The 27,373-nt window shown below is 49.2% G+C and overlaps 2 protein-coding genes and 1 long non-coding RNA gene across 8 annotated transcripts in view; 2 read left to right on the top strand and 1 right to left on the bottom strand.

Moving 5' to 3' along the window:
- The window catches only part of cdk5rap2 (CDK5 regulatory subunit associated protein 2), a 42,856-nt gene extending 33,470 nt beyond the window's left edge, over positions 1-9,386 (top strand). For 5 of the 6 annotated variants that reach the window (XM_023807903.2, XM_023807900.2, XM_072714536.1 and 2 more), the window contains 14 exons: positions 1,475-1,576; positions 1,830-2,078; positions 2,738-2,863; positions 2,984-3,100; positions 3,330-3,519; positions 3,615-3,736; positions 5,328-5,570; positions 5,646-5,717; positions 5,895-6,160; positions 7,731-7,877; positions 7,988-8,126; positions 8,233-8,279; positions 8,505-8,556; positions 8,859-9,386. In XM_023807903.2, coding sequence (XP_023663671.2) covers positions 1,475-1,576; positions 1,830-2,078; positions 2,738-2,863; positions 2,984-3,100; positions 3,330-3,519; positions 3,615-3,736; positions 5,328-5,570; positions 5,646-5,717; positions 5,895-6,160; positions 7,731-7,877; positions 7,988-8,126; positions 8,233-8,279; positions 8,505-8,556; positions 8,859-8,953 — 1,967 coding nt within the window. In that variant the 3' untranslated portion in view covers positions 8,954-9,386. The remainder of the gene's footprint in view (positions 1-1,474; positions 1,577-1,829; positions 2,079-2,737; positions 2,864-2,983; positions 3,101-3,329; positions 3,520-3,614; positions 3,737-5,327; positions 5,571-5,645; positions 5,718-5,894; positions 6,161-7,730; positions 7,878-7,987; positions 8,127-8,232; positions 8,280-8,504; positions 8,557-8,858) is intronic. The other variant, XM_023807902.2, reaches the window with a different exon arrangement.
- A 310-nt stretch (positions 9,387-9,696) lies between these two features.
- Positions 9,697-27,373, bottom strand: nup188 (nucleoporin 188). Its single transcript, XM_023807904.2, has 44 exons — positions 27,259-27,373; positions 26,634-26,688; positions 26,425-26,498; positions 26,044-26,128; positions 25,875-25,955; positions 25,365-25,409; positions 24,233-24,325; positions 24,005-24,124; positions 23,302-23,513; positions 23,097-23,211; positions 22,703-22,903; positions 22,252-22,341; positions 22,082-22,147; positions 21,802-21,921; positions 21,551-21,677; positions 21,298-21,453; positions 20,935-21,061; positions 20,573-20,660; positions 20,400-20,476; positions 20,122-20,236; positions 19,878-19,998; positions 19,642-19,708; positions 19,436-19,561; positions 19,200-19,333; positions 18,580-18,686; positions 18,180-18,386; positions 17,843-18,012; positions 17,468-17,537; positions 17,096-17,163; positions 16,749-16,944; positions 16,579-16,656; positions 16,404-16,489; positions 16,117-16,262; positions 15,854-16,035; positions 15,407-15,607; positions 13,538-13,630; positions 13,284-13,442; positions 13,002-13,139; positions 12,806-12,880; positions 12,233-12,529; positions 11,850-11,981; positions 11,648-11,721; positions 11,432-11,561; positions 9,697-11,323 (listed from the first exon to the last, which is right to left on the bottom strand). The coding sequence occupies exons 1-44, from the start codon at positions 27,309-27,311 to the stop codon at positions 11,144-11,146; spliced, it is 5,337 nt and encodes a 1,778-aa protein (XP_023663672.2). The 5' UTR covers positions 27,312-27,373; the 3' UTR covers positions 9,697-11,143.
- On the top strand, positions 24,897-26,850 carry LOC111841832 (uncharacterized). Its single transcript, XR_002837775.2, has 3 exons — positions 24,897-25,335; positions 25,914-25,995; positions 26,110-26,850. It is a non-coding gene; the product is annotated as an uncharacterized lncRNA (long non-coding RNA).

Genomic DNA, 27,373 nt, shown 5'->3' with positions numbered 1-27,373 from the left:
TGGTGTGTCTGAGTGTGTGTATGTGTATGTGTGGTTCTGTGTGTCTGCATGTTTGTCCTGGAACGGGGGAGCACGTGGATGATGGGGCGGTGTGGGGGCAGTAGTGTGGGGATTTGGGGGAGGGAGGGTTGGGGGGGGTCTGGGCTTGGGGGAGGGGGGGTCGGGGTAGCCAGGGGTGTGTGTGCCTGGTGGCTCTCAGGGTGTCCCCCTGGTCCCCTGGGTGGGGGTTCTTGGGGGGGGGCAGGTCTCCCCGGGGCTGGCGGGGCCCCTGCGGGGTGCGCGGGTGGACCGGGCTCCGGGTTCTATCCGTGCCTGCACGGCCGGCCCCCAGGGGGGAACCGGCGCACTGCCACCTGTGGCCGTGGGGCTCCTGGCTCGTGCTTTCCGGTGGCGGGAGACCTCTGCTCCAAACAGCATGCAAAATAGATCGGGGGGGGGGTGTATGTCTGTGTCTGTGTGTGTGTGTGTGTGTGTGTGTGTGTGTGTGTGGCTTCCTTCCTTTCTTCTCAGATGCAGATACTGGTGCGGCGATATCCAGACCGTGTTCCTGTTGGTCTGCTTATGTATTTTTCTCTTTGGTATTAATGTATTTCATTCCAGAAGCAGATACTGGCACAAGCGTATTCCCTGTCATAATGGTACCTTTGGTTTCTCTGTATGTATACTTCTTGTGTGGCACCTGGATCTTGTTTGTCAGATACAGCAGCTGGTGTGATGATACACTGTCCAGCACTAAGATGCAGATGCTGTCCTTTTGTTACTCTTTCCTTTTGCTCTACTTTTTCTTAAGTTGTCATCTATTATTTTTCTCTCCCTGTTTTTCTCTCTATATCTGACCCCCCCCCCCCCCCTTTTTTTTCCTTCTTTCTTCTCTTCTTTCTCTCTTTTTCCCTCTCCTCTTTCTCTCCATCTCCTCTTTCTCTCTTTATTTCTCCTATTTCAGTTAACTTTCCCTGTCGGCTGCGGCTTAATGGCGCAATAATCTAAAATGGTGAATAAAGAGTATTTCTCAAGTAAGAAGAGGAGCTTAATCCGAAGCTCCACTTGGCAAAAAATAAAAACTGTTGGCACAGTATAGCACCCAGACTAACATCCTGCTTGCTAAACAGCCTGACACGACAGGGGTTTAAAAAAAAAAAAGAAAGAAATAATGGAGAAATCAGGAAAGATCAAAACATACTTATATATTTACTACTGGTCATCAGCCATACTTATGAGACTATTTAGTGCCAGTATTTACCTTTTAGATCAATGAGCTCCAGATTGTCGGCTGGCTATCAGAAAAAATGCATTATCACCCGATTTAAAAGTACATGGTGGAATTTCTGTTATATTTGCAGAGGAAGTGTGTGGTTGTGTAGATAGTCACTGTAACATGCATGTTTATGCTACATGAGCAGAAGTCTGGACGAGCTCACTGAGGGGGGGCCCACAGACAGGATGATTCTCAGTCTCTTCTGGGTCTCTGCTACAGGCCTCGCAGCCACAAGCACTGCATCTGTATCTGCTGTGGACTCTGCAGTGCGTCACCATGACAACGTTGCTTCTGCAGCATCCAGAAAGCATATCAGACCAGGTAAAAAGAAAAAGGAAAAATCTGAAATTCTGCTTATTAATGTTACTCTGGGCTTGACAGGCTTGTGTGTATATTATCAGGGCAAAATGCTGCCTCACATACATTTCAATTGCTCACCTTTTTTGTGTTTTTGATAATAGGGATGCTTCATTTTTAAAACTTGTACAAATGTACCAGAAGATAGAATGTTCTGGAATTGACATTGACTTGATGTTCAGTGCTGCATCACCACACTGTGGTTCCTGTCTCTCAGGAGGTGGGGTGGAGCTGGAGACCCATCTGCATGGCCTGCGCAGGGAGAACAGCCGGCTGCTGGAACAGCTGAGGAGCAGCGAGCAACTGAACGAGACACTGCGCAGCGAGCTGGACCTGCACTGCTCCATCCTGGCCCAGAAGGATGAGGTCCAGCCTGAGCCATGTCCCCTGAAGCGGACCCCTGATGTGACAGAGCGAGCTGCGGAGCCAGATGCTTCCCGGGTTCAGGCCGCGGCCATGAGTCCAGGTGGGGCATGCTGTCGAGGCCTCGTGTTTCAGCCAAGGCCCAGAGGGACGCTACAGCCCTTTTCAAGACCTCTGCAGTACTGACCCCTGCACTCCTGACCCCTGCACTCCCCCCTGCAGTACTGACCCCTGCAGTACTGACCCCTGCAGTACTGACCCCTGCACTCCTGACCCCTGCACTCCCCCCTGCAGTACTGACCCCTGCAGTACTGACCCCTGCAGTACTGACCCCTGCAGTACTGGCCCCTGCACTCCTGGCCCCTGCACTCCCCCCTGCAGTACTGACCCCTGCAGTACTGACCCCTGCAGTACTGACCCCTGCAGTACTGACCCCTGCAGTACTGGCCCCTGCACTCCCCCCTGCAGTACTGACCCCTGCAGTACTGGCCCCTGCAGTACTGGCCCCTGCAGTACTGGCCCCTGCACTCCTGACCCCTGCACTCCCCCCTGCAGTACTGACCCCTGCAGTACTGACCCCTGCACTCCCCCCTGCAGTACTGACCCCTGCACTCCCCCCCCCGCAGTACTGACCCCTGCACTCCCCCCTGCAGTACTGACCCCTGCACTCCCCCCTGCAGTACTGACCCCTGCACTCCCCCCTGCAGTACTGACCCCTGCACTCCCCCCCCGCAGTACTGACCCCTGCACTCCCCCCTGCAGAGCTTCTGGCCGAGCACCTCCAGGAAGTTCGCACCCTGAGGTTACGGCTCGAGGAGACGATTCGTACCAATGACCGGCTCCGGGACCAGCTGGAGCGCAGGCTGGCCGAGGCTGAGAGAGACCCAGGTACGGGCCGAGTCCCTCCCCGGGCCGGCCGCAGGCCCGAGTCCTGCCTGACCTCTGCTCCAAACAGCATAACTTAATCTCCATTAATGTGCCTCTGCTGGCTTCTATTTGAATGTTCAGCAGCGACAAATATCTTCATCCATGGGGCTGAGGAGCAGAGCCAGCTGGCGAGCGAGATCCGATTCCTGCGGAGCCAGAACCAGGCCCTGAAGGAGCAGCTGAGCACAGCCGCCAGAGGTCAGTCCCACAGCAGATGGTAATGCTTGATGTCATACACTTATCTGAAGTTTCATTCTCATCGGTCATAGTGTAAAGGACAGTAAAATAAATAGAATATAAATACTAAGACTTATAAGCGTGATTTATTAAGACAGAGAAACGCAGTTAACCACCTGATTGGTGGGTTTGAGCTTATCAGCAGACACTCAGTTTTGGGGCTGAATGTGCGACTCCTGTCCTGCGACAGACAAGCAGAGGGAGAGCGAGAAGCTGCGGGAGTCTCTGGCCAGGAGGACGGCCAGGCTGGAGGTGCTGAGGAGCGAGCTGGAGGAGCAGAGGCGGGAGAACGTCCGCACACAGAGTCGGCTGACCGGCACCGCAGAGGAGAACCGGCGGCTGCAGGAGTCCGTTCAGCGCGGCCGCGACGAGATCCACAGGCGGGTGCCCTCCGACGTGCCGGGCGTGCCAGCCACCGCCCCCCCCCCCTCCCAGTACCCCGTATGGTAACCCCGTCCCCTCTCTGTCACCACAGGATACAGGCAGAGATGAGCGTGCAGAGACAGCAGCTGACGGACAGCCAGCACCTCCTGAAGTCACTGCGCATGGAGCTGCAGGTCAGCCAGCAGACGAGGACTGCGGCTGACAGACAGCGTGGTGCGTGTCACAAGTGCAGCTTCTCCCTGGGTTCGGGGTGGCGAGTGGCTCTGTGGGTCTGGACAGCAGAGTGATGTCACCAGCAGCTCCTGAGCATGGCCCTTAACCCCTGATGTCCCCAGGAACAGGCTGACCATCTCCATTCTACATAACAGCTTCTGCTAAAAAATAATGTAAATGCAGAGCTTTAAGCCACCTGTGAAGCTTAAATAGCTTAAATAGAACAGCCTTTCCGCTTTTATGGAGGGTACTGTGGCAGGGCCACTTCTGGGACGTGTCCATGTTACTTATTTATCAGACATGAACCAGCAGTTGTTAGTGACCTAAACGACAGTGTAGCTCATCTGCTATTTCCTGGCAAAATCAGTCATTTCCATACACAATATATTTATTAACTTTATCGTATATTTAATGTTCCTGTAGGTATTTTTTTCGTACATACACTGAACTTTTTGCCAAAGAAGTAAAAGAACATTTTATTTCATTGGCTCTTTATGTCTCGTCATCTGGCTCTATGGCTCCTGAAACACTCATCGGCTGACCTGAGTGTCTCATTGGCTGACCTGAGTGTCTGTCCCGCTCAGGAGCAGTGAATCTGATGGTTATTCAGTTTGTCCTCAGTCAGTGCCCTTTGACAAAGGCAATAAATATTAAAAATGTTCATGCGGTAATGTTTCGGTTTGAGGTTAGAATGATGGAAAATTACTGGATATTTGTTTTTGTATATAAAGTTCAAAGAATTTAGTTTGTTTCTGAGTAATATAATGTTTAGCATATTTTCTGATTTATATAAATATTACTAAACAAAAATAGACAATATTAGTTGGTATTTCCAGTTTTACTGTACAAAGCAGTAATACATCTTTTGGCAAAATATATTTTATTAATACAAGCTGAAAGCAGATAAAGTGAGCAGGAAACTTTTACTGTTGCTTACTAATACTGGTACCTGTAGTATTAATACCATTACCCTGCACTCCCCCGGGTCCAGGTTTTATGCTAAAGCTCTTTCACTGAACTGCATGTCAGGTGTTTAAAAATTGTGTGACAGTCATTTTCTCTTATTTTCTATGAGATTGTTGTTGTTCTGAAGTGATACACAGTTTGCTTTGTCTGTGTTGTTTTCCCCAGGCCTTCAGCTGTCATGAAGATCTTTTTATTTTCACTTTTCACTTTTTTCTTACTTTCATTACCTTGTGTAATGAAACTATACATAGAAACACGTATAACTGGCTGTTATCATATGATGATACAGAAAATACTTAATTAGCAGCCGCTTGTTTCCAAAACAAATTTTTATTTTTGAATGCAGGGTCTCACTGTCCCTGAATCAGCCAAGGGCCTACCTTAAGGGCCTACCTTAAGGGCCTACCTTAAGGGCCTACCTTAAGGGCCCAGCAGTGAAACCACTCTGCTGACTGTGGGATTTGAACCAGTGACCTTCCAGTAACAGGAATTGCATCCCCCCCCCCCCCATTTTTTTTTTAATAGTACTTTGATTTTATTAATCAGGAATAAGTATGAAGGTGAACAATCAGTTTGGAGATGGTTGCCATTGACATGATCGTATTTTTCTGTCTGTCCGTGTCAGATCCCTCCCAGGAAGCACCGACTCCGGGGGCCGGGAGCCTGGACCTGAACGAGCTCCTCTCTGAGATCCGGCATCTCCGGCTCCAGCTGGAGAGGAGTATTCACACCAACAACGCCCTACGGCAGAAGCTGGAGGAGCAGTTGCTGAGAGGATCCACCCAGCAGGACGCCTCACCCTCCACCATCAACATCAACTACCTTCTGTCTGCGGAGTCGAGGCCCCCCTGCCGCGGCCGTGGGGGAGGTACGGAGCAGCCGTGATAACGTCTCGCTGTGCCGGGCCGCTGCCGACTTGCTAAAGCCATGGCTTATGTTTCAGATGAATCCTCAGCGCAAGATGTCGGTGACTTGAACCTTCCATCTGTCAGAGTTTCCTCAGACATCCTTTATGGTGTGTTACACAAAGCTTGATTTCCACTGGTAGAAGTAAAGGAGCCCAAAATAGCTCTTTGTAGACCAGTTTTTAACATCCACATAACAATGTTTTACTGGTTAAGAAATATGGAAATTAGAGTGGAAAGTTTTAGTGTTGCTGTAAAAAAACTTATGCTGACTGTTCTGGCTTTAGATATCGGTGGGGAGGTGAGGAGGAGTTCAGGTCGTATGTCTCAGAGCAGTGGAAGTTCTGCAGACAGCACCTCCACAAAACCAGCCCGGCTCGTCCCCGGCCACCACCTTTGGGCCAACAAAAATGGCCGGCACGTCTTTGGCCTCATCGAGGACCACAATGCCCTGCGCAAGCAGATTTCTGAGGGAAGGAAGTTGATTGTCAGGATGGAACAGCACCTTCAGGAGTGTCTCCAGGCTCTGTCCAAGCAGGACTCAAAATCCACAGTAAGGGCACTTTTCCACTGCACTAACTTTCACTTTTCCTTCTTGCTGTGAGGCAGCAGCACTAACCACTGCACCACCATGCCGCCCCCGATTGTAAGAACATATACAACAAAAACAGCTGGATGACATGACAAGAAATTAAAAAGTATTTTGTTGAATATACTAGGGCTGCTACGATTAGTCAACGTTGTCAATGACGTAGACGCTGAAAATGCGTAAAAATCGATATTTAAATTGACACATTTGTTTTTTAAGATTATTTTAAATAAATTACCTTTATGACCTCTAAAATGTTTCATTATAATGAATAAATCCTTTAAAATCACTCCGTAATTATGGAAGTAGTTCAAATTATCACGAAACAAAAAGGTGGTTTGCACACCTTGCAGAGTGTGATGACATACTACAGGGGCACTAGTGCTATGCATGAGCACCTGAAAAGAAAACACACAGGCGCTATTCTAGATGATGGAACGCCAGAATAGGCAAAACTAGCAAAAGTGTTTTCTGTGTTGGTACGGAGAGCTTTTGTCCTTTTAACTACTAAACACACTCATCATTAAAACCATAAACTTGTCTACCTGCTTCCCTTTGAATAAGTGTCTAAGAAAATGTTGATGGTAAAATACAGGCTTATTCTGCGTTGATTGACGGCGTCAGTGTACGCGTTCATGCGTGCTAGACTTGTTGGGACTCAGGGTTATCAACTTTGCTCACCTGGATGGAATGAGATTTTAAATTTGTGAAATTGTAAAAGTATGTTTGCAAAAAAGGGTTTGCAAATTTAGGGGCAGTGTGTGGCTCAGTGGGCTAAGCCTGTGTGCCTGTGATCACAAGGTTGCCGGTTCAAACGCCTCAGCACGTCTGTGGGTCCTTGAGCAAGGCCCTTACCCTCCAGCTCCCTGGGCGCCGCTACGGGTGGCTGCCCTTCACTGCCAGCTTACTCTACAAAGGGCAAGTTGAGGGAGGCGTAAAGACAATTTCCCCACGGGGATCAATAAAGTATCGATTATTAAACTACCCCAAAGCTTTCAATGTGGTTAATTTTAGGTTTATAATGGAATAAGACAAGAATTGGAATGTGTGTGAGTTGGCAACCCTGGGGCCCAGTGCTGTTATCGTAAACTAAAACTGAAACGAAAAAACGGACACTAAATAAAAGAAAATAGTTTGTGAAATGAAATAAGAATGAAAACTATATTTAGCAAAAAAAACATAGACTGCAAAAAGTGCCGCTACTTGCCAACGTCATTTACCCTGTTTAACCACAATATCTCCTCTTTTAAAAGGTGTTGTGGCTGTTGAGCTGTTCCTTTCTTCTCCGTGACTTCAGTATGCTACTTTCGCTTTCATGGTATACCAAAACAGTTGCATGTGGTGTGCTCAGCTAAACTAATTAATGAAGCATAAGGATACGCCGAATTTATACATCTTTCTCGAAGTACCAAAAGCATGGCATCTGGTGCAGTGGAAAAATGCCCCAAGTCTCCCGTGAAGGTGCGACGGATGTGAAGAGGAGGCAAGATGGCCGACTGACTCAGCACAAACTTACCTCTTTCCTATTTGTCAGGTTCTAGATCAGCAGCTGCTCAAAGGCTTTTCTACAAACATCAATACGATGCAGCAGGTCCTGGAGGAAGCTGCTCGCCTGCTTAGGCTGCTGTGGAGAGTCTCCATTCCAACATGCTCCTGTGCTGGGGGCTGTCAGGGCATTCAGGTGCCTGCACAGGGCCCAGACTCCGTTGGGCTTTTCTGGCCTTATCATCAATTACACCACGCAGATGCTTTTCATTGTTTAATTGTGGTCCTTCTCATTTCAAAATGTAGGACGAGGCCTTAAAGAATGAAATCGCGCGACTTAAGGCCAAGTTAAGCGAACAAGACAGGTTACTGTTGGGAGCAGTGAAGAGGCTTCGCAACACCAACCAGCTGAAGGAGGGAATGGAGAAGGTCATCATTGAGCAGCGTAAGTGAACATAAATCACGTATGTGTTTGGTACCTATACTTAACAGAAGTCATTTTAGTAAGAGAAATTTACATTTCATTGTAGTTTTCAATGCTTTCCTCATAGTGTCATTAACCCATGATGTACTGAAGAAAGCGAGAGGTAACTTAGAGGTGAGTGATTCACATTTGCATTGATTTCAATAACCATGATATTCAATTTTGGTTAATTATAGTTTGAGTCAATATTTATGGTGACTTTCTTTAAAACTAATGTTTTAATGTACAACTTGAATATCCCTATTATAAATTTTATATAGATTTTACTAGGAGTTTTGTTGTGATCATTTTATTTTGTCCCCCTTGACATGGCACCTGTTTTTGTATGAGCGATTACAGACAAATTATTGTGCACGTTTTGGCCTTAAAGGCTTACCAGGACCAACTAAAGGTCAGTTTTTTAATCTGGAGGTCCCTTCCATGCATGGGTTTGTAATTTGAGCATTGAGGTTGTTTCCATTGTGGAGTCTTCAGCTGCATTACTGTGCCATGAGATGCATGCTGCAAGCATGCGCTTCATGCTGCAGGACAGGGTAAATGCATCCAGGGTAAACGCATCCTACACCAAAGAATGCTCTACTTCGATTTTTGAACATACATTCTATAATTGTGGTAGTTTGCATTCATTTTTGATGTATGAAGAAAAAACAAAAAATCCAGGCACAAATGACTCATCTTTCCCTTTGCACCCAGGAGGTCCCGGCCAATGGGTAGAGCTTCCTCAGATGCAGGGGGTGTGGCAGTGTCTGTCCCTCTCATTCTGCAAGACACTCCAATTCAGCAGCTGAGCAACACAGTCACACCTCAAGTTCCTCTCCTTCCTGCTAAGCAAACACCTCCCCGCTGTCTCCTGCTGTGAACTTGCCGTTTGTACTTTTGTAATAATGTTGAGGTACAGTTTCAGAAGTGCCTTTGAAAATAAGGCAGTGCTTGCACCTTTACTTGTGACCTATTTTAATACGTTTGCTGTAAATCATTACAAAGCAATAATGTAGAAGTTTTCTGTTTGTAAATATTGAATCTGTATTTAGCTTTTATTTTCCCTTTTGATATATAGATATATCTATATATATAAAACATAGAAGTGTGTTTTTCTTTTAATTTAGAGGCCAATTTGACAAATCTATTTTCGCAATACCAGTACATACCATGGCCCACACTTGGATACAGTGGTTAAGACTTAATGTATGTAAAGTACATTAAATGTTTGCCATTCCTTTAGCCTGTGTTTTATTGCATATTACTATAAACAGTTATAGAACCTTTCCATAGTTGATGTCAATGGGTATGAACTCAAACAGGCATTTTTGAAACAGAGTTAACGCAATTCCTACTCATCTTTAAACCTTCTAAAGAGGCATTTCTTGATTTTCATAAATCTCAATCACAACCAGGGAACTTGGTAATGAGACCTACTTTTGTATAAAATAGTACAGTAAACCAGGGTAGGTCCTGCAATTTTTTTTTTTTACATTTTCTTTGGAAGGGGAGTCAAGTGTTGGCCATATATTTTAGAATCACAATAACAGTGTGTTCTTAAAAAAAAGTTTATTTCAGTATAAACAACCTATATCCTGACAAATACCTCAAAAGTACAAATCTTGAATGCTTCCAAATATTGTATACAGAGGCCTTCAATACAGTACAATTGTTATAGTATACGTAAGTACATACACAAGACAGTACCCCAGCTCACACAAATCACTACACAAATACATTTAGCAAAAGGGACATACTTGTGTGAAGTACTAAAATTTTTATATTTGTAACATGCTTACATACTTTATATAGATCAAATACCCCTGGCAACGAACAATCCAACCATCAACAGAACTCACAAAGATGCCTAGTCATCAGTGGACCAGAGTAAAACCTATAAAACTAGGTGTAATTGCCTTCGGGACTGGCCGGGAGTGAAAGGGGCTGCACGGTCTTAATTGAAACATCCCTTCGATATTGTAGTTATGAGAAGACGACAACGGAGGCCAAAAGCAGGAAACTCACTGCACTTCCCCAAGCATGGCTTCGTTAATTACCCAGAAGCCCACAGTGCAGAGATGCTGCTAACTCGTAATCAAAGCCACTTAAAAATATACATATGCTTTGAACTAAAACACTCAGATTTTTGAGACTAATCCAACACACATAAAGGCCTGAGAGGGAAACATTCCCAAAAATGTCCTCTGTTCCTTTGTATAAAACTTTCCAAGTATTTCTATGGCTGATCCATAACGGTTGGTTAAGAACTGGATAACAGTAATGAAAAATACCCTTAGAGGGGTCGCTGATAGCCACAGATGTGACTACATTTGGTCTTAATATCATTCTGCGTTTCAAGTTTGATGTCAGTTTGCAATAAACCCAACAGAAACATAAAGGTCTTACAATAAGTTACTGTGCTGCCTCAAGTACTGGGAGGGAGAAATTACACCACTGGGTTCAGCAGAAGAACTAGTGATGCCTTATGTGGTAAAAAAGAAACAGCATTCGAATGTATCAGAAGTCTGGCTGCCTACAAAAACCAGAAAGCAAATGGCACCAAATTCCCCAAATGTCACTGCAACAGCACTGTCAGTTCTGCGACCTTCACTTCACTGAATTCTGCTGATAGCTTGAAAAGTCACCATTCTTTGTCAGTCTGGTGGTTACACTTTGCTGGTCACTGGTGTGACTATACATTAGACCAGGAGTCTCCAACTCCGGTCCTGGAGAGCTACCGTCCAGTAGGTTTTCTATCCTACCTGGCTTCTGAAGAGCCGCAGGTGTGGCTCATCAGAAGCCAGGCAGACTGGCAGGCTCTCCGGGACCAGAGGTGGAGGCCCCTGACCTAGATTGAGTACCTGTCAGAGGTGAAAAGCTGCTTTGAATCCCATCAGGGGATTTTTAAAGGAAATTGTGACCTTTAAACATAACACTGACTTCCAGCATCCGGAGATCAGAGTACGGCTAAATATCACCCAGCAGGGGGCGACAGTCGCCTATCTCTGTACATGTCGGACGAAGGCTTGCACCAGCTGGAGAAAGGGCTCCTGGCCCTCAGGCACTGCCTTGGCCCCCGGCGTGGGGGGCTTGCTCTGCGGAGAGGGGAGCAGCCCGCTGGCCGGAGAAGAAGGGGACCCCCGTCGAAAGTAGCGAGATAAGCTGGACAGCAGAGTGCTCTGCAGGGAGAAGGGACAGAAGGATCACGTGAACACGCCTTATCCCTCAGACACCAAGCAGTAAACCATAAGGAGCAGCACTAGGGAGCAGTGAGGTCAGTGGGTTACCAGCTCTGAGCTTAGCTCCTGTTTCATCCGCTGCTTGTCCCTTAGGTGCACGCTGGGGTCCCTCAAGTAACGCACAGCTTGGGAGATCAATACATAGAAGCAATTCTCCATGGTGAACATCAGCAGAGACCTGCATGGGGGATGGGAGTCCAGATTTAGCCAGCGGTGGACGGATAACACGCCATACGGAATATAACCATTCATTCTATGTCTTACTTGAGAGCCTGAACTTCCTCAGATGATGCAAAGGTCCCTACGCTTATGGAAGCAGGCTCCTTTTTCTTCTCAACCTAGAAATGCCAGACGGGATTATAATCAGCGTGGGGGATCCCTTAATTAACATGACCAGAGCTGTAAACTAGCTCAGAATACCACCGGTTATTAAGTAGGAAATGGCGAAGACAATGCTGCCAGTCACCTCTCCCAGCATGCTTAGCGCCACATTGATGGTGGCAAGCAGCGTCCCGAACGACGGCGCAACGTCGGAGTCGAAGGCAGGCGCAGTGAAGCTCAGCACGAAGAGGGTGGGGTATTCCGCCAGGTCCAGGGACTAAATGGGAAACAGAACAAATCTGTCACATACGAGATTTGTTTCTGTGGGAAAACGACAATGTGTTCAATTTTCTTTCATGTAACATTTTAAGCAGCAAATTGGATTTAAAAACATGGAAATATTTTTGAGGTTCACATTGATGTCAAATGTTGCTGAAGTGTCATCTTTCCTTCTTAAGATCTCGCGGGGCAGAGAGATGTGTTCGGGGCAGAGAGATGTGTTCGGCACATCACCAGCCTGAGGGCTACCTGGTCCAGCAGGATCTGGCAGCAGTCGGGCGTGAAGTGCTGCAGCGTAGCCAGGGTCTTGCTGAGGATCTTCAGCAGGCTGCACTGCACCGCCAGCAGGGCCTTCTGCTCCGCCTCCTCCCACTCGCTGCCCCCTGGGGCAGAGCCCGCCGAGGCGGGCGCTGAGGACGTCGCCGATGACGACGTTGAGGTCGAAGCTGACGCCGAGGCCGCCACCCCCACCTGCTTAGACGGAGTCTGAGGCGCACGCTGGCTTCGGGGAAGGGGCCCGGGGGGCAGCATGTCACCGTTCTTAGTCTGCAGCACGAGGGAGGTGAAGGTAAAACACCATGAACTGTATCATAAACTGCAGTACTGTAAATACACAGCTTCCTACTGCCAGACAAGGAATCCAAAGTTTGCTTTGAGAGATTAGTTAGTTATGATGAGCCTATATTAGAAGGAATACCCTTTAAAGATTATGAGTGAGGCTGCAGTAATATGGAAGGCTAATTTATGTCTAATGGGAACCAGTACCTTAAATGCTGTAATATGTCTTCATTTTGAAGTGACATAAAAACAGAGCCCCCTTACCTGTAGGTAATGATGGAGCATCTTTTTGCTGTGTAGGAGGTATGTACAGGTCTGGCACAAGTAACACAGATTAACCTGCAGGGTAAATGATGAACAAAGGCACTCAGTGACCCATCGACGTAATTTAGCGTAACTCGACAGTAACAGGTCACTAAGCTAACGAGGGAGGGGGGGGGGGGGGGTCGCTAAGCCTCACCTGCACATCCCTTAGCAGCTGAGGGAGGTGAAACTGCCACTCCTTACAAAAGCTGGAGAGCTGAAGGAGAAAGCCTACGGTGTGGTCTGCTTCATCCAGGCAGGCCAGGCTCTGCACTGTCCGCACAGCATTCAGACACTGAGGGAGAAACAGGCAGGCTTATGCTAACCATATTGTCCTTACAGTCCATATTGTACTTACACACTATGCTGTTACGCTAGCTATGCTAAATGCACATAGTCCCTATGTTAATCTAGCTCAAAGTTTACGAGCAGTGCATACCTGGAGTATCCTCTCTTGGTGGACGCCTACGAAGTCTAATGCTTCATTAACAAAGTCATAGCGTAGCGTCTTGAGCATGCTCTCCATGAGGGACAGGCAGAGGCGGTACACCCCCGGCCAGGATGGCGTGTCCTGAGACTTCCGGGAGAAGCCCAGGTTCTGGAGGACCAGGAGGGAGGAGGAGAAACGTGCCTGTTGAACAGCTCAGCCGGTACCAGAGTGTGACGGCGAGGCGGGTCCGCGAGACTCCTTACCTGCGAGGCTCCGTTAGCGCTCATCTCGTACACACTAAGCAGAGGCAGGCAGACGCTCTGGATGACACCGGCACCGGCCACAGCCGCAGCCCCCTGCGAGGCGGGGCACACGTTACACGTTACACGTTACTCATCACACTACACTGGGTCAGGCCAAAGAAACAGCAGGCTTCATAGGCTATTCAAAATGCAATTACAAATGTTATTACATTTTATTCTAATTCTTCTGTATATGCTTTACTCATGAATGCAGATTTATTAAAAATACTTATTTTGTAAAATAAGGAACAAAAGCTGAACAGGCATTTTGGTATGGTTAGGACTCGACCGGAAGGTCATAGGCTCAAATCCCGTGGCCAGCAGACTGATGCCACCGTGAACCCTTGAGCAGGACCCTTACACTCGAGTTTCAGGGGTGCTACATACTCGCTGACCCCGTGTTGTGACCCCCCCAAGCTTGCTCTCACCTGCATGTGTATGTGTCATGGAGTGTAAGATGGGGTAGATAGAGAGAATTTTGCCACGACAATGAATAAAGTATCACTATTCTCCTAACAGCTGAGACTGGCACACAGGATTTCTTGTTTTCCTTGTGTACAAAGGTACAGTTTCAGTTCACTGGTGTTTCCACATAAAGCCCTGAAAATACACTTGAAGGTCTCATGCGGATGACTGTTCCCCAAACACAGGCACCACTGGCGTCTGAATTTCCAGCACCCTTTCCAGAAATATTCCAGTTTCATTCACACATGTACCGCAGGCTCTGCTCGTGTTGAGCTTGGCTGAATGATAGTTCCCATTCCCCAGGTCTCATTTATTTTCCGGGGCTTTGCCAGACGTGGCTCAGCAGTTCTAGCCTGCCAGCATCCTATTACCGTAAAACTCCCCAGCCGACGCCCCATTCCCCCCCAAGCTCCCTCGCCGACGCCCCATTCCCCCCAAGCTCCCTCGCCGACGCCCCATTCCCCCCAAGCTCCCTCGCCGACGCCCCATTCCCCCCAAGCTCCCTCGCCGACGCCCCATTCCCCCCAAGCTCCCTCGCCGACGCTCCATTCCCCCGCCGACGCTCCATTCCCCCGCCGACGCCCCATTCCCCCCAAGCTCCCTCGCCGACGCCCCATTCCCCCCAAGCTCCCTCGCCGACGCCCCATTCCCCCCAAGCTCCCTCGCCGACGCCCCATTCCCCCCAAGCTCCCTCGCCGACGCCCCATTCCCCCCAAGCTCCCTCGCCGACGCCTCATTCCCCCTAAGCTCCCTCGCCGACGCCCCATTCCCTCACCGACGCCCCATTTCCTCGCAGACGCCCCAATTCCCCCGCAGACACCCCCACCAACTCCCCATTCCCCCGAGGCGTCCCCGCCGACGCCCCATTCCCCCGCAGACGCCCCCACCAATGCCCCATTCCCCCGAGGCGCCCTCGCAGATGCCCCATTTCCTCCGAAGCTCCCTCTCCACCTTCCAGGAAAACTCCTGTCTGCTCTAATTAAACCCAGCAGTATAAACGTAGCTGCAGTGTAATGTAATGTCTAACACAGGAAGCCCAGCACGCTTCTGGCGAGACAATCCAGGCAATTGAGCAGCATGAATACGCTGGGTTTGATCAGCCTCAGTGACTGAGGAATGCTAACAGCAGTGCTGACTGACTACCGGCTTTAGCCAGGTCCCTTTCCATGCCGCGTGCCTCATGTTCAAGCTACGCCACCAGCCCGCTTTCCCGGAAAATAGCAGGCTGGAGTTGCTTGCTGAATTTCCCACAAGTAACCCTTTCCTTCCTTGCTCTTTTGGTCTCCCAGTGACTGAAGGAGTTTCCTCCTCCCTGAGTCCTGTCTGTAGCCCTTAGCCAGTGATAGCCCCAAGGATGCCCCCTACCTGCGGGGTGCGTGCGAGGGTAAGCATCAGGTGCAGCGCGGCCTCTGTGAAGTAGAGGTTCTGTTTAAGGCGCAGGCTGAGCTCCAGGGCGCTGAGCATGGAGGGTAGCATGGGCAGCTTGCGCAGCACCACCAGCCAGTGCTCGCCATCCTCGTCCAGGCGGCACAGCTCCTTAGCCAGGTGCAGGGCCAGCACACACACCTGGGGGAAGCAGGAGGATCAGCCAGACCATCTACCTGACGCAGGCAGACACAGAGCCAGGGCACCAACTGCGTCCTCGCAAATCTCAGAGGAACCGCATGATCTCAACAGTTGGTCAATCAGAATAGAAAGACCAGCAATGGAGTTCAGAGTCACCGGTGAATCAATGGGGCCCAAGGAAATGACTAAATTCAGATTAAAGGAATATTTTAAGACTCAAAGTGTCACGTGCCGAGCGTCCCTCACCCCGTCCCTCTGGTCCTGATGCAGTAGCCGCGGCGCGGCGTCAGTCTCCATGCTGTCCTTGTCTTCAGGAGCGCCCCCCGTTAGCGCCACGTGCCGCGTGCTGTCCATCAGAGCCAGCGCCTCATCCTGCACGGTCTTGCACACAGAGAGCAGCAGCTGCGGGAGCTGGGAGATCTCGCCACCTAGAGGACGTAGAGGGGAATGCGGTCACAGGCCAATGATGGACGGCCACACGGTGACGTCCCACGGCCAGAGGTGCTCACTGTTGAGGCCCTGTATCTGCAGGACTGAGATGAGCGCAGAGAAGAGCTTGGCCTTGGTCCTCTCCATGAGCTGCTGGTCTGCCTGCAGGACGCTCTCCAGCATCATCGAGAGTGGGGTCAACACGTTGGGGGCCGATGCCACCACACTGTGGGGGAATGGAATAGTCAGTCCTACGCACGCTTTTAGCCAGAAAACACCTGCCAATTTACCTGGCAGGGCCAACCACCAAACCATCTTTCGTATAACCCAAACAATCATAGTCAGAACCACGGGGGTGACTACAGACCTCCTCCACTGTTTCAGCAGGATAAGCAGCAAGGTTGCCATCATGGAGCCCAGGCGGAGGCAAGGTAGGGACATGGGTACCAGCAGCTGTGGAGGAGTGACAGCCCGGGCTGAGCCTCAGACCAACAGGGGCATACAGGGCCTTACAGGCAGGGGGTACCCTGCCAGATACTCACAGCGGCTTTGGTGCCGTCCAGCACGTCCAGGAAGAGTTTCAGGCGGGTGGCATCCTCCGTCAGCTGCATCACATCAGACTGGCCGGAAGAAACACGTCGTTAGGCTACAACGGGAAGGTGTCACCCACGTCCCCCAGCGACGGGAAGCTACAGTGCTGGGAAATACATACATGGCTGGTGGAGAGGATGAGCAACATCCTCCAGGCAGAGACGAGCATCTGGCACTCGGCAAAGGACCGCATGCCGTCCCCCTCCGTCTCCACCATGTGACACACCAGGGACTTCACGTACTGCGACCAGTACTCGTAACGTTTGCCGGAGGAGAATTTCTTCAGGGTGTCCTTCAGGGACTGCTCCAGGGAACCGCTAGACCAAAAGGACAGATGAAACAAGCAACTCAGCAACTCAAAAGGTCAACCAGCATTACTCAAAAATCACAGCCAAAATTCTGCTGAAACCATCAAAACAATGGCCAACTGATACATTATCCATGGAGAGGTATAATATGTGAAATTACCTGACAACATAGTAGATTTCAAGGCCAATAATTTTCATGACAAAGGCACATGTCTCAAGAACAGAAGGCTGGAAAGACAGGATAACGGTATTAATGAATCTCATTAAAAACAGGCAGCTTGAGAAGGTGCTGACTTAATACATTTACTGGTTTGCGTTTACATCGCAAGCACAGTGAGCTGAGCAGGACGAAGAGCCACTGTTACGTACTACCATACTGAAGCTCATTCCCCAGGAGACCGGGAACAGAGCCACTCTTACGTACTACCATACTGAAGCTCATTCCCCAGGAGACCGGGAACAGAGCCACTCTTACGCACTACCATACTGAAGCTCATTCCCCAGCACCAGCCCCAGGAGACCGAAGTCTTACCTCAGTTGTGTCCGAGGGGGGAGGCAGCATTCCAAAGAGGGGGGTCGTCAGATTGTCCCAGAACTTCTCTCTGGGGGGGGGGTTACACATTCCAGCTTGGTTACCAATCCACTCCACAGACACGGATAATCACAGAATATGCAGTATCCTTTGTATTAAGACACTAGCAGGACATTAATAAAGTAGCCATCACAACTGTATTATGAAGAATAGTAACAGCTTTTTTCTTACATACAGACACTTCAAAGCCACTTTATCCATGTAATGAACTCCTTATGTAACCAATTCAAAATGGTTTGGTCAGTACTGATCTTTGACATAGAGGGATCACAGCACCAAACATCAGGCCACACAGCTGGGGGGGGTGATTCTCACTTGGCGCGCAGCACAGAGATGGCGCTCTCTCGCCGGTCCTGCCACAGCGCGTGCAGGAAGGCCAGGGCGGCCCGCTGGAGCAGAGGCGGGCACCAGTACTTGCCCTGCTGCCGGGAGTCGATGAGGTCCAAGACCACCTGGAGGCAGGACCATTCGCCCAACAGGAACTCCTGCATGCAGCAGGGAGTAACACAGTCACAGAGCAAACATGACAGACACGCAGGGCATGCGCCAAGGCTGTGCCCATAATAGTAAAGGAGAATTGTGTTGCAGACAAAAAAAACAAATGCAGGTAAATAAATAAAACATTCTGAGTATGCGGAGACCAGGATTTCACCTTTGACCCATCAGATCCATCCTTAACTTCTAGGTTAAGGAACAACTCAATGAGGCCAGGCTGTGTTTCCACGGCAACCGTCAGGAACTCCAGGATCATGACCTTGATCCTCATGTCCTCCGTCTTGCTTTGCAGCCGCGTGAGGAAGGCGTCGCGGATGGCGGCTGCGTCGTTTCCCAGGCAGGCGTACACCGACATGGGGGCCACCTGCGGGGGCGAGGGCCACGTAAACTTACAGTTGACGCCGAGACAACCTGGGCAATGGCGTGGGATCCCCAAAGCTAAGCGTGAGTGCCGGGACGTCATCCAAGCCAGAGGGGAGCCGGCAGCTAGCCTCATCCTGAAAACCCGACCCGGTCCGCTAAACGCTTGTGCCGGAGCGCCATGCTGCCCATCTCACCGTTGCCAGCCTCTTCAGCAGCTGTATGGCGAGCCGTGGCAGCGCCGGGTCATGCTTGTGGTAGATGTACTTTGCCAGAACCGCAATCAGGTTGTTGCCATGGCCACCTGAAAATATACAATAAATCTTGTAATTTTACGCAGACAGGCATCATCCCAGTAAAAAACAAAAGCATCTCGTTAACGCCAGGCATTTTCGTGTCTTAGCCCAAAGCGAGCACTTGGCAAATTAAAAGGAATAAAAGATCACAATACGATTCATAGCTAAGTGATTAGGAATATCCCAGCCAGTACCCATGTAATACAAGTCAGAGTAATACCAGACAGGGCCACTCAAGAGCCGTAAGGCCTGTAATAATGCAGCCTATTAACTAAAGTATTCCTCAGTAACATAAGAGGCAGGTTATATGCGTTTATAGTACTGCGGATTTACAGACTGTGCGTTAATGACGAGATGCAGGTTACCAAGCTTACAGGCAGACTTATTTTGGCTATTACCAATACTATAGGCAGCATGCAGCAGACCGCATATGGTCATGAGCGTGTTAGACTGGCATACGAAGCCTCGCTGGCTTCCTGCCCACGGAGCAGGCAGCTTGAGGAGCAGGGGGTGTCACTCACCGTGCTGAGTCAGCGCCTGCTCCAGCGGCGACACCACGTCCGCCGGGGGCTTCAGCCGGATCACATTGTTGGTGACGGAGAAGGCCAGCTTCACGGTCTGGATGAGGACCTGCCCAGGGCCCTCGGAGCCCCCGCTGTGACGAGAGGGGAGCCGGGGGGGGGGGGGGGGCGTTAACCCGACGCACACTTTATGCAGAGGCGGCGCCGGCTGGTGCACTTGGCTTCACGGGCCTCACCTGCTGGGCTGGGCCGCCAGCACCACGTCGATGGTGTCCACCCCAATACCCATGATGTTCACGACCGCCCGCCCCGCGTCCGTGTTGGTCAGGCTGTAGATGCACAGCGACTGAAGGCTGGGGGAGCTGTGGGGTCAGGGGGAAACATTAACATCTGATACCACCACGAATGGCAAAGTCGGGGACGAGCGCAAGAATGGCGTTACCTGTCCTGAGACTCCCCCTCCGGACTGAGGTTAAGGATCGCATGGATCAGCTCCAGGATAAGACAACCTTCAAAACAAAGAGGAGGTGACGCAGTTAGCGGCTTTATCCACTGGGGGCACACTGTCCACACTGGGACGAACCAACAATTTTCTCAGAAGATCCACAGACAGAAAATGCATTAGTGTGCAACAGTAACGGGGCAGTCTGATAGCTGCTGAGCCCAGCCGGTACGCACCGATCCTCTCCCTCACGCCATAGGCATTAAAGCGCCACTTGTGGTATGTGGGAAGCATCTCCTTCAGCACCAGCAGCACGCAGGGGATCAGCCCCTTATTCTGGGTGCTTCCCAACTGACCCTGGGGGGATAAAGATGACATTAAAGGGCCGGCGTCCAAAGGGTCTGCTGACGAGGCTGTCTGAAGACACGGCCAGGCTACACCTGAACATCACATGATTTACAGACTGACGGGCTCAGTTACCTTAACCAGGGTGGTGACCAGGCGCAGGAAGGCGATAGTTACTGGATACTCTCCCCGAGGCTGCTCGATGATGACCAGGAGGTTGCCATAGTTACCTGCCCTCATGCCCTCGGCACTAGACGGGAGAGGGAGTGGGAAAAGAAGGGGTTCAAAAGCCCTCAAGGCACTATAAAGACATTTCTTTGCATCCCTGTCGTCATGGAGGCCACCACAAGACACTCCTCCCCCCACAGCGGAAAACCCGGAGCGCCAGTGGTTCATGGCGGGGGGAGACGCACCTGATTGACTGTGCCATGTTGGTGGGAGGCGTGGAGGCGAAGGGCAAGAAGCCGGTGTGGTGAAGGCTGGACCATACCTACGCGTGGGGAAGGGAACGCAGGCATCATCAGACAGGCCTTTTCAAAGAGGCCCCCCCACGGATCCCACACACAGACCGACAAGCTCCACATACCTTCCCTGGCATCCGTGTGGCCAGAACAATCAGACAGTTCACGCAGGACGCGATCACATCCACGGGAGGATTGATCACCGATGTCAGTCTGACCAAGACACACAGCGACGAGACAGATTTATGGTTATTTTTAGACAAAATCAACGGTTGAAACCATTTTCAAAATTAATTTCAGGTTAAATAACACTGAAATGAAATAACACGAAAGTAACCATGTCATACACATTCAACGAAAGCAAATGAAGTTCAGCGGCTCAGTTTTTCTGTAACTGCTACAGAACCTCAGCGGACCCTGCCTTAGTCTTCAGCAGGTCTTAGTCTTCAGCAGGTCTTAGTCTTCAGCAGGTTACCGAGTCACTGACCTCTGCAGCAGCATGTATATGCGCGAGGTGATTGGCAGCAGGCAGTCGGACACGGTCCAGTCTGTACTGATGATCTTGTGCACCAGCTCCAGGATGGGCCTGACCCGCTCGCAGTGCAGGATGACGTCTGTCAGCCAAGAGCGCAGGGGACAGGCAGAGTTATGGGTGTGTCATTTCACGATATCAGATTGTCCACGATTCAAACGTCCCCATGATACGCCTTCACCGAGACGGTTAGTATCGAACTACAGTGCACATTTAATCTGCTGCAGTTCCATGGCTCATACATGCATCTGAACTTGTGATGTGATGTTTCGCCAACCCGCCCCCCCCCGCCGCCCCCCCCAGGCAGACTCAGCTCACCTGCTGTGGACACCACATGCAGCAGCATCTCGATCTCGCAGGTGAACAGCGTCCAGGAGCTGTAGGAGTAATGCCAGTGCACCACGTAGCCCTGGTCGGCGGGCACCACCTGGCCCAGGCAGCCCTGAGGCATGCGCAGGTTGGTCTGGCCAAGGCCTGAGGGGACAAACAGCATGGAGACAGGAGTGTCACGGAGCGCCCTCTGCTGGCTGGCCATTCGGGAGTCTGCAATGGAGGCGACGCAGCTCCTTACCGAGAGGATAAAGGAGTTTTGGCACCTGTCTCCTCCACAGCGTCTCATCTTCCCGGGACAAAATATCGTTGGGCTTGTGCTTGTAGACCTCCGTGTAGAAAGACATCTTGTCCAGGAAGCTGTACACCTAGAGGTTATAAATCAAGGAGACTCAAAAAAGGAGCTGAAATGATTAACAGATGGTCTGTGTTAACCAGAGCCGCACTCAGCCGGTCCCTCTAGGGGAGGCGATTTCGACCAGCCCATCGTACCTTCTTGGCTGTGGATTTGTCAGACAGGAGAGCGGCCAGCAGCTGGAGAAGCGGCCCGATCTTGTGGGGAAACATCCCCATGGCGGCGTCCAGGATCATTCCCAGCCCCATCTCCGGCTTCTTTCCGCGTGCAAAGAGAAGTACTGTGATCCGTGATTTATGGTGACCACTCCATAAAAACCGCAAATGACTTTAATGTAAAACGCACATTCCAACTTCAACGGGCTGTAAGAAACATGCAAGGCGCTGCTGGGAAATTCCCGATCCTGCCGGGACTCACCGTCTCCCAGAAGAGCTCCGCCAAGCTGGGAGCCGCGAGCACCTCACAGGCCAAGCTTATCAAGTGCTGGGGAAACAGGAAATACTGGTCTCAACCCCGAGCACAAGGAGCAAGGATTTCATTATACAGAGAATGGAAGACATGCGGCCTGCCTTCGGGTCGGGTCCAACCTGCTGACTGCCGAGGGTCTCCTCCTCAAAGGAGGTTATGGCGAAGGAGAGGAGGCCATAAATGCACATGCGGGCTGTGCTGGCGGTGCACTGAAAGGAGGGGGAGACGGGGCTGAACGGAGGCCAGCAGGGTGCATGTGCACGGTTCACAGACGCATAAATAACCAGGACCGGGAACAGGCCCATTACAGCAAATGTCTTCATTTACATCACAGGTGTAATCCATTTGTCTGCTGGCTTTCATCCCACCCACTCCATCAGATTTGGAGTTAATAAGCAAAATTACCACAAAACCAGGAATTTACCAAAGCAGATCTAAAGTACCATCTTCTCACAAGCAAAAGTCTAACTTCAGTACAACAAATCGAAGCAGGAGGCCCAACAGAGCAATGTACTGGATATTAGTACTGGAAGCTCTGGGCCAGAAAGCACGAAGAGCTTGCCAGCTCACATTGTTGCCAGTGCTGCCCAGTGCCTGCAGCATGGTGGTGAGGTACTGGAACACAGCCAGCTGCAGTGAGGTGTTCCCTATCCTCCGGATTACTGGAGTAGAATCGTCGGGGTTCAGCGTGTGACGCAACAGAACCCATGCCAGCAGAACCGGGCCGTGGTGTGGGATGTCCCCAAAGGTCAGAAAGATCTGGTCCAAGTCCTGAGAATTAAATAAAAGGTATGCACTCTCAGGATGCAGCTGGGGATGCGTGCTTAAACGTGAAAGAACAGCAAATAAGAACAGCGAGTGTGCAAGGCAGCCTTGTGCGACCCGGCCTTCAGAGACAACGCTGGATCAGCAGAATCACACGGCTAAAAATAAAGAGCAGGATGGAGCAGCCGTTCGGTCTCACTTTGCAGATGTCCGGGGTGCCAGAGAACTGATGCCTCTCAGTGCGATCTTCAAGGGCACACTTGTGCAGGAAATCGATGTCCATTCCTTCCACCAGGATGAGAGAACTGAAATAACTGAGGGTGGATTGCAGAGAAGACATTGAAGGTACGATACAATGAACCCAAGGTAAAGTGAACCATTTACGGGGGGAGGAGGCAGCTTACCCTATGCGGTCAACTAGCGCGTCCATGCTCTTATCCACCAGGTGCCTGTTTGTCTGTCGGTAGCCAAAGCCCTGCTCCTTAAACATCCGGGTAAAGACCAACAGGTCAGGGGGCGGCATCTCAAAGTAGGCATAGTACAGAAAGAGGATTTCCAGGAGAAGGGACTGCTCGCGGAGACACTGCTGGAACCAGCGGGACACCTGTCTCTCGGTCTGCACCCAAAAAGAAGACCAAGATTAACACCAACAGCAACAACAGAATGAGCTCTTTGAGCACGGAATGTCTGCCCAGACATTATTTGTACAAGGTTACGGATTTTCACCAACAAACACTTCTCGTTTGCTTTGTCTATGAATTTCGGTCGCTTTGTTTTCCCCAAATATTTCCATCCAGAAGGGTAAAGCGCTACTAGTGTAATGTTGTCAAAATGTGCTATACAAATAAAACTGAATTGAACTGAAGTAAGCAAACTAAACCAGAATTTAAAACGTCCTTTCTGTCAGCAGTGTGTCCAGCTAAGTGACTTTCCAATGTGTGTCTGCTTTTGCACAACTTCCAGAGAAAGACCAAGACGTTGTGGAAGAGCATGAACGTTAAACAAACGACATTTCAGTGGAAAATGTGCAAAAAGGACACAAACAAGGAAAATGACCCAGCAGCAGCTCAGCTGGCAGGAAGGCGCGAGGGGGGGGGGGGAACGAACCATGAGGTTCCCGTGAGACTCCCATGTCGGCGCCTCCGCTTTGAAGAGACTCTCAAACTGCTCCTGGTACTTCGAGACCAGGTCCTTCTCCAGCTTGCTCACGCAGTTTGCATACTCCGCCTGAAAAAAAGACACCCAAGTGCGGCATCCACAAAAAAGGTAATCAGGACAGGACTGCAGCATCTCCTCCTTCATGAATGCTCAGACAGCAGACGGCTCGCTCCTGACCCTGTATGGGTGCCTTTCGTCCTGGAAGTACGTCAGCAGCAGGAGCACACAGCGCAGCAGGCAGATTCGCTCCTCGTAATAATAATCGGCAATCTATGGGTCACAAGCAGTGGAATGACGTTAAAAACAGGGATGTGTCAACCTAAAGGCCTATACCTTAAAATATGCATAATACATACAAAAAGAATAACCCAAACTCTCATTAACTCCAGTTGTTCTAAAGCAAAAATAAGCCAAGCTAGGCAATGAATTAAAGATGTGTAGCCATTCTGTCTGTTCATTTCAGTTACATTTTTCAGTTATACTTTACAGTAAATGATGTTAAACTTTTTTTAAAAAAGCAAGGCTATGACATGCTTTCAAACACTGTGGTCATTCAAAGGGCTTTACAAGAAACAAGATCAAACAAAAGCAATCGTCAAATGAAAAATTAAAAAACAAGACAAAATGACAGTAATTAGGAATTACAAACAAAAGACAGTAAAATAAAAAGTAAAAGAAGAAGTATCACCACTGATTATCAGTGCTAATCTAAGGCACTGTGGAATAAAAATGTTTTGAGCCTGGTTTTAAAGGTGCCAACATCTGATTATTTTTAACCGCCTCAAGGAGCCAGTGCCAGTTCTGAGTTGCAGAGCAGCTGAATTCCGTTTGGTCTTGCTGACTTTTCACTTCTCTGTGATGTAAACTAGGCCGAGATCACTGAGTGATTTGCAAATAAGTAGCAGCACCCTGAAGTGGATTCTAAAGGCAACTGGAAGCCAGTGTAAAGAGTGAAGGACTGGAGTGAAGGACTGGAGCGAAGGACTGGGGCGAAGGACTGGGGCGAAGGACCGGGGCGAAGGACCGGGGCGAAGGACCGGGGCGAAGGACCGGGGCGAAGGACCGGGGCGAAGGACCGGGGCGAAGGACCGGGGCGAAGGACCGGGGCGAAGGACCGGGGCGATGGCTTTGCTCTTCATTGACCTACTCAGCATCCTAGCAGCAGCATCATGAATGAGCTGGAACTGTCTTATGGATTTTTTGGGAAGGTCATACAGGACAGCGTTACAACAATCCAAGCAAGTGGAGATGAAAAGCAACCTTATTAATAAATGTCAAAGGTTTGTATCTAGAACTGAGAAATACTCACCTTCAATAAGAGGGTCTGGCTTTGCCTCTCATCCTGAAGGAGAGACTGGGAAAATAAGATGGAACATTAGAACAACTTCACATGGAACACTGCATATATTAAACATCTGCGGACAGATGCCACAAAGGAGATAAAAAAATAGAAGGAATAGCCTGCATGTATTTGGTGTGGAGTTTTGCAGTGTAGTGTAGACAGCTTAAAACACCTGCATGCGTTTGGTGTGGAGTTTTGCAGTGTAGTGTAGACAGCTTAAAACACCTGCATGCTGCAAGAATCGCCACACAAAAGCATTACGGACTGTATACAAGTACAGATGCCCATCTTAGGTTTCAGCTGCTTATCCGCATCCTCTATCATAAATACTAAAGTGCTGTGGCTGAAAAACCACTGGGGGTGATGTAAAAGAAACCAACAGAAAGATAGTGTTATATAACAGGGCAGGTAAGAATTTTCAGTCATACGAAAGTCGACTTCCAAAGTTACACAAATTCCATAATATTATGCTTCTACCTTCAAGGCATTGCGGGTTCCTCTGTAATCTTCCTGTAGGTAACACTGAAGAATCTGCACGCTCTGAAGTTCATCCAGACCCTGAAATGCAGCACCAATGAGGTCAGGCAAAGTTTATCCTGTAAGTAAGGACGACTCTAAGTCAATTGCATCTTCCAGAGGAACTTGCCAGCAATTTGCTGATTCTCAGACCAAAATCCTTCAGGGGCTGAGCAATGTCCTTATCTGCTTTCAGTTTATCGACAGAGGAGGAGCTGCAAAAGAACAAACTCGTTAAGAGCATTTTGTCTTGGAACATTTGACATTTAAAAAATTGAATAAACACCAACTGTCACTGTATTTTGCAATGCTAAAATTTAGACTTAGTCTGCAGTACTTTTGACCATCATATAAACTATTTTGTTTCATACTATTACGATGGGTTGGCGCCCCATCCTGGGTTATTTCCTGCCTTGTGCCCGTAGCTTTCAGGATAGGCTCTGGAACCCTGCAACCCTACACAGAACAAGTGGGGATAGATGGATGGATGAATGAATGTTTCACACTATACCTGGGAGATTTGTAGTAGCACAATCCGAAAAGCAATCGCTCCCAGTTCCTTTCCAGTTCAGCTTCAATCTGGGCCTGCAAATCAAAAGTTATTTTCAATCAAACTGTAAAACATTCTAACTCACAGTTTTCTGTAATGCTTAAATGTGTATCATTGGCATGCCCAGAGAAAGACCAACACGTTAAAATAATAGACAGCAGTATACAGACCGGCTCCCTCAAAGCTGATCGCCCCAACAATATGGTCCACAACTCCCTGCTGCTCCTATAAAAACACAAATATGAACTTAAATAACCATGTTCAGTGCTGATTCATTCTGCTATCACTGACATTATATGGCCCCATTATGTGCAATGATACATTTACCTGACTTCGTAAAACAAACATGCGTTTGGTTTACTGCATTAAAGGACAACAATATTAAAATGGGTGTTTCAGGGGGTTTCCTTGTGTTTAAAGCACACTTCGTCAACTCCAGAATCAAGTTGTCGCTATTACCGGAATAACATTTTCACCTCGCTAGCTAAAGAACTTTTTCAAGTAAAAGACAACAACACAGACACATATTTGGAAGGGATTTTTGAGAAACTGATTTAATGTATAATTACGAAACTTAAAAAAGCGCCACAAATTGGTTTTGGTGTTGAACAGTTTACACACGCGTTCCCTCCACTGAAAAACCAAGAGGGTATGTACAAGTCTTTAAAGATTCCGGAGTATCCAACAGAACGAAAGTAACTTAAAAATCTTAGTCTAAACGATATGTGCTCGCAAACAAACTGTCTTATGTAACAATAATCATATAAAAGGACTTAATATCTTTCTTTCAATTACCTGACACACATCTCCGAATCCGCCATCTTCACCCCCAACACGTGACCCTTCATTGCGCGCACCACTGTCACGTGGCTAGCGTCGCGCCTTACGTCGATGGGCAAAAGTGAACGTT

This window comes from Paramormyrops kingsleyae, chromosome 7, assembly GCF_048594095.1.
Source record: "Paramormyrops kingsleyae isolate MSU_618 chromosome 7, PKINGS_0.4, whole genome shotgun sequence".
Taxonomy (NCBI): Eukaryota; Metazoa; Chordata; class Actinopteri; order Osteoglossiformes; family Mormyridae; genus Paramormyrops; species Paramormyrops kingsleyae.
The sequence above is the reverse complement of the archived record's forward strand: the minus strand, read 5'-3'. Positions and strand labels throughout refer to the sequence as shown.

Excerpts from the sequence above, each read along its gene's own strand:
- nup188 (XM_023807904.2), bottom strand. The coding sequence starts at position 27,311 with ATGAAGGGTCACGTGTTGGGGGTGAAGATGGCGGATTCGGAGATGTGT. Across the intron at positions 13,443-13,537 it reads GCGCTAACGGAGCCTCGCAG|AACCTGGGCTTCTCCCGGAA; the intron begins GTAAGGAGTCTC and ends CTGGTCCTCCAG. Across the intron at positions 12,530-12,805 it reads TGCTCCATCATTACCTACAG|ACTAAGAACGGTGACATGCT; the intron begins GTAAGGGGGCTC and ends CTCGTGCTGCAG.